The following is a 6,142-nucleotide window of genomic DNA, read 5'->3' as shown; positions in this document are numbered from 1 at the left end:
CCTCTGCTTTTTCACCAGCTGCCTCAAGACTGTAGGATTATACAAAGGATCAACAAAAAGGATCCACAAGACATTTTATTCAACTCACCGCCTGAGATACTTGAGCGGTTCTGACTCCAGACAAGTTTTCTTCCCTAGTGCTCCAAGTCATTTAATAACTGTTGCAAGTGTGCATGTGTGGGGGTGGGTTTTGTAGAACTACCTATTTAAACAAACCAGTAAGACTCAAACCTGGTCGTCTGAACACACAGCCTTTGGGGGAAAAAGCCATCAAAATGTAGTCCCAGCCTGCAAACGTATTCACACAGAGGCACACTCCAGAAACCCAGCTGGCAAAGTGAAAAGCCTGCATTATGCTACACGTCGTATTTCTTACAATTCAAACGAGACTGGAGACAATAGCATCTCAGATTAAAAAACCTTTTGCCATTGAACTAGGGACTTACATTTTCAACCATCTTGTAGCTGTTTTATCCAAGAATAAAAAATGAGTTAAAACCAAAAAAGTTGGTTTTGTCCCCTGTAAAGTTTCCCATATAGTTTCCTGTATCAAATAACTTGAAAAAATGCTTTAGAAATAGTTTTAAACAAGTACTCATCGTCTTGTTAACTGAAGTTGACAGGAAATGAATTCCAGTTTTAGGTTTTTGGCTCCACTGGATTAGTATTTTCATTACTAGCACAATAAATTCCCTGACTGGGAAAGACACTGGTCGCCTGGAAGCGCCTTGGATTAGACTGCCATTTCATAAAGTGCTTGTATTCAAAACCATAGAGCTGTCAAAAAGTGTCCTTTCTGCGATGGGGAAAGAGACAGTCCCCAGTATGGAACTTCATTCAGGTCAGTCTCTCCCAGTTGTCGCTGGGTTTTGGCACAGACACTTAGCCTCCAAGGCGCTGACCCTCTCCCCATGCAAATCCTCCTGGTCGTTCTTCTGGCAAGGGATTGTAGTTAGGATCATCTTCCGGTGTATCAAATATTGCTTTCCTGGAAAACAGAAAAGAATTTTTTTTTCCCTTTAGAATACGTGTTTCACAATAAGACCAAGACCGCTCAAATTCTGCACGTGTACAGCATCCTCCCTCAGAAACAGCCTGCCAAAGCACTGGTGATTTATATCCAAGTCACACTTGCTCTCCAATTAGGAGCCCTTTGGAAGAAGGGCTAGAATTATGTGCCTACATCAACCGAGACTGATGAGATTCAGCTGAAAGTTAAAATTCCACCTCCAGCGTAAGGCAGAATTTCATACAGCTAGCATGTTCTCCCAGGACAGGACAAGGGAGCGAAACATGAATGGGACATTGAAGAGCTCTTCACATCTTGAGAAGGGGACAAAGTAAGAGTCAAATACAGGCAGTATTATCTCAATCTCACAGGCAGGATGCAGGCATTGACAAGCAGACTTGAAATCCACAGAAGATTTGAGACAACATTAGAGGCTTGGGTTTCCTATTAATTACAAGAGTCATGCTTAATCTCGTAGGTTATTTTGCCACTCAAAACTAGTTTTAGAGGTTCTCTCTCCGTAGATCTGTTTATCCAGAAACAAAAATGCAGTAGATTCTTTTAAACAAACAAACAAAAAAATCACAGGCCGCATACAAGCAATCGTTATATCCAAAACATCTTAAAAGTAAAGTGTTTAACAAGACAGTTCTTAGAATAGCTAAAGGGATTATTTCTCTTCACCCAGAGTGACAGGCCATTTCAGAGAAGTTTTCAGAACAGGAAAAAAGAAAATACCAGGGGTATGACAGGATTACAGCTAAGACATCAAAGAAAATTAAAGCATCTGGGGAAAAAAAAACCCCACAACTCTAGACCCAGACAAGAATCATAAGCAGCCTTCTGAACACAGACATGTAAAAGGACTTAAATGGCAGCCTGAAGACAGGCTGACACTTTTTCCAGAGGAAGAGCGTTACCAAGACAGCACGCATTGCTCCAACAGCCTTAGGATTCCTCCTGCACACAGCTGGGTGCATACGCCCTCTGTGAAAGTGGGAAATCTCAAATATATCCTTATCGCACATGTGTAATTGGACACTCATTTTGTCTAGAGTTGCACTTATATGAATGTAGCCCTCATCGGAAACAGCCTTCAGCTGCTAAGGCCAAGTTAGATTAGCGTAGGCCTACAAAAGTGACCAGCACAGCTGTCCTGGGACAGCCATTCCTGCAGCCATCTCCCGGTACAATTACTTGCTGAAGACAAAGCCTATACGGAACAGAAATAAACTACCAATGTAAGCGTACTTGTCCAATCAAACAGGTATGACCCATCAGTTAAACTAAGCACGGGTCTGAATATGACATTTTAATTACTCAGGCGTCTGGAGGCTGGTTCAAACAAAAAAAAAAAAAAAAAAAGAGAATCAGTTCAGCTCTAAATAATTCTAAGAGTCCCACAGAGCTAAACTTTCAATGTCTCATCTGCCCTATCGTTTAGGCAAGCTTCTCTTGCCCAGGCTGCTGTACAGCATTACAGATGATTACAGCCCTCTACGCAAGAGGGAACTGAGTAGGAGTAGCACCACTCAGTAGTACAAACACTGAAGTCTTTTGCCAAAGTTGTGAAATAGAGAGTGATTTACAGATGGAAAAAATATTACATATATTTAATACCTCACTCTGTACACAGCAGAACTCTCACTCCTCACACCTCAGTAAGAGACATGCATCTTTGGTGCCACCACCAGGCAAAACTCAGTTAGCAAAGACTAAAAAGTGTTGCCAAAGAAATCAAGGGTTACAAAACCCCTTTAGCCCTTCTCCGCAAGAAGTTAGTTCCCACTTAGACATCTGTAAGACCCCCCTCCCTTGTTTGGCAACACACGAGTTAAATAAAAGAGCAAGTGCAGACACACCACCATTCTGTCTCAAGCTGTCTAATTTACCAGAAGTCGATGTGACTGAATTATAAAGTTTTCCATGCAAGCACTTTTTCTACATCTCTTCCAAATCAGACACCGATACTTACAGGACAGATGGTGTTCTCAGAAGCCTTCCACCACCAGGCTGATTGGGAAAGACATCCTCTAAGAAAAAATATATATGCCCAACGGCAATGCCTAGTATATAAAAGAAAAGTCAAATGGTGATTTTCAATACTTCTCCTTTAAAACTTTCAAATGCTTCACTAGAGTTTTCAGGGGAAAAAACCCCCCACATTGTTTTTTGTATTTCTATATCTCTTATCGTATCTTCTGTGAAAGAATCAATGAAGCACATTGACATCAGATGACAAGCTTAACTTACGCTACAAGAGATCAATACAAGGAAAATAGCTTGTCATTATTAAACATACTGATGTTATGGCTTTATTAGAGTTGATAAAAATAGTAATATAAGCACTTCTACAGTCCGATGCCCACAATCGGATTATGTACCTGGGCTGATCCCAAGCAATAAAAAAACCAAAGCATCAGAAGTTCTTTTCCATCCTTGTTACAGTACAAAATACACTACAGTGTTTAGAAACCAAGAAAAGCCTGGTATAAACATAGCACCATTGTACCAGACTAACTAATACTAAGTAAGAGGCATTTAGCCCTCTGTTTTTTCCACATTTTTTGTTTCATGTAAAACACTAGCAGGAACAAATCCTTGCGATTCTTGCAATTCCTTACCCAGGAGATCCACAATGATGGAGTTCCCCAAAAGCAGCGAAAAGCCCATCAATACCCAGGGTAGAAATGGGGCTTGAAAAATGAGAAGACCAAAAAAGTTCATACGGACATAGGGATTCCTGCGGCTCCATACATACACGAGCATTATTGTGAATGCCTGACCCAAGAAAACCAAGTTCACAAACAGGCCAAAAAGCTGCGATAGTTAAAGAAAACAGTTCACCAAGTAATTGTTGTGAGGTCAAGCATGAGAAGAATTTGACAGCTTGACCTGTAGCCCTACATTTTCCATACAATTCCTACCTCTACTTTCCCAGGTTCAAGTAAATCAAACCTCCTGTCGATCAAATTCAACACCTATAGCAGGATTCAGGGTACCTGCAGCACAAATAATCCCTTTAAAGTACGATTTAGCATGAAATCACTGAAACAGCAGCATTTCTCTTAGACAACCTGAGCAGTCCCCTTTTATGTGATAATCTCATTTCCATGATCCTGTCAAGCAGTAAAAAGCCTGGAAGACCAGCCCAGTATTTGACAGCAACGGTCACAAAGCATTCAAAAATACTTTAACAAATACCGTTATTCCTCGTACTACAAACAAAATATATTATCACCTAAGAAATAAGAGAAATGTAACATCACGGTTTCAGTTCTCATTCACATATCTTTAGCTTCAGTAAAGCAGTTTGGAATAAGAAAAGGATACAGTCATTAAAAGTCCTCCGAAAAGGAACATAAATACAAAATCTGCCGTCCGACCTCGGAAAGAGCCTTCTTCAAGCATTCGGCAGTAACGATATCTGAAGTCGCAGGTCAGGAAAATTTGACTGCAAATAAGTTTAAAGAAAGATCCAAGCGGAAAAGGATTCAGTTATACATGAGCTTAGATGTCAGTTTTGTATTGATTTACTTCATCACCTGGCTCTTTCTGGGTGCCTCAGCAGAGAGGACGGACCCAGGAGAAAAGAAGTTACTTGGAGTTTTCTCCTGTATGTCAGAGCCAACCCGAAGGACCAGGCTTGTACAACAAAGTCTTAACACCACAAAAACAAACGACAAAATTCTTGACAACTCATGAAGGAAACCCCGTTGATGTCCATTCATGACACCAGTGAAGTTGGCATTGCTAAACTCCCAGGCGCTTCATGGTGGAGCAGAACTGACCCTTTGCCTACATGCACATATAGCGACATGCCTGTACTCTGGAGCTCTGCTTTCCACGGAAAGAAAACAAACTCGATGAAGGATACAAAAAGATCATGTTAAATAAAAAATTAAAGCCAACTGGTCCAAAGAATAAGTAGTTTGTGATTAACCTCCATACCTGGAAATAAGACAAATACAAGGACTTTAAACACGACAGCTTATTTTTATTGTCTAAATACAAAAGCAAGTAACAATGTAACTGAAATCTCCTTCGCAGTCAACGAATCTAAGACCTATGCTAAGATACAGCCATCGGCACTCTAGCTTCGTTAGCTTTTTTAAAATATAACTTCAATATGAAAAGTCATAGTCATCTGTAACACTCAATTTTGAGAGGACAAGCACTTGCAAACTCAACAGTTTACTTAAAAACCTCCCATACTTTAGAAAACACTTACTTGAAAGTGTTTAAATATTAATTCAGGGTTGAAATACAGCTGAAAGGGTGTGATTAGTTCTAATTGCTGAAAAAGAAGAGAACATTTGATGGAATCGATGCACCAGGAAAAAGCTACACGCACCCAAATAAGTAACCCCCTTTCTCTGTGCCAAAAAAGAGCCCAAGCTCTCAGTCAGCACATTGAGCTCTCTAGCAAAAGCCAGCCTCGAGAACCGCCGCAGCCCCCCCGTGCCCTCCGTATTTATTTATTTCCGCTTTGCTCCTTTCCAGGTTTCGCGGTGCGCGGGCGGTGGGGGCCCTGGAAGCGCTGCTTTCGGGGATCCCCTCCGCTCAGAAGGCCCCGAGGGGAAGAGACGCGGCCCTGGGGCGGGGGAGGTGCCCGAGGTAACCCCTTCCGCGGTTCCCAAGCGCATTCCTCGCCCCAGCCCGCCGGCACGGCTCCAGCGAGCCTCACACACCTCACCCCCTTCCTCCTCCCCCCCCCCGCCCCGCCCCGCCAGCCCTGTTCGGCTGCGGGCGGCCGCCCGGGGCCCCCGCGGAGCCGGCCCCACCGCCCCCACCCACGGGCCGGGCCTTCAGGAGGGTCTACGGAGGCGCGGGCCGGAGGGAGCGCGGCCGGCGGGGGCGAGGCGGCCCCACTCACCACGGCGGCGGTGGTGAGGACGCAGGCCGTGGTGTAGGCCCGCGTAACGGGCGGCACCTGCAGGTACTCCTGCCGGAAGGTCTGGTACGCCATCTTAGCGCTTCCCGCGCCGCTTCCGCTTCCGCTTCCGCCACGCGTCTGCGCCTGCGCGCACCGCCCCCCGCCGCCAACGCCCGGCGGAGCCAATCGGCGCCGGCAGCGCCCGGGCGGTCGCGCTGCGCTCTCATTGGCCGAGCAGCGAGGGCGGCCGCTCGCTC

At 44.4% G+C, this 6,142-nt stretch overlaps 1 protein-coding gene across 2 annotated transcripts; it reads right to left on the bottom strand.

Moving 5' to 3' along the window:
• Positions 1-57: 57 nt before the first annotated feature.
• On the bottom strand, positions 58-6,002 carry DERL2 (derlin 2). 2 transcript variants are annotated; one of them, XM_076354878.1, is made up of 7 exons: positions 5,886-6,002; positions 5,241-5,306; positions 4,887-4,960; positions 4,343-4,436; positions 3,634-3,829; positions 2,985-3,075; positions 58-988 (listed from the first exon to the last, which is right to left on the bottom strand). In XM_076354878.1, the coding sequence occupies exons 1-7, from the start codon at positions 5,976-5,978 to the stop codon at positions 883-885; spliced, it is 720 nt and encodes a 239-aa protein (XP_076210993.1). In that variant the 5' UTR covers positions 5,979-6,002; the 3' UTR covers positions 58-882. The 2 variants fall into 2 exon arrangements, 1 of the variants encoding a protein (XP_076210993.1); XR_012996698.1 differs by lacking the exons at positions 3,634-3,829; positions 4,343-4,436; positions 4,887-4,960 and having other exon boundaries at positions 899-988.
• Positions 6,003-6,142: the final 140 nt, after the last annotated feature.

Source organism: Aptenodytes patagonicus, chromosome 17 (genome assembly GCF_965638725.1).
Source record: "Aptenodytes patagonicus chromosome 17, bAptPat1.pri.cur, whole genome shotgun sequence".
NCBI lineage: Eukaryota > Metazoa > Chordata > Aves > Sphenisciformes > Spheniscidae > Aptenodytes > Aptenodytes patagonicus.
The sequence above is the reverse complement of the archived record's forward strand: the minus strand, read 5'-3'. Positions and strand labels throughout refer to the sequence as shown.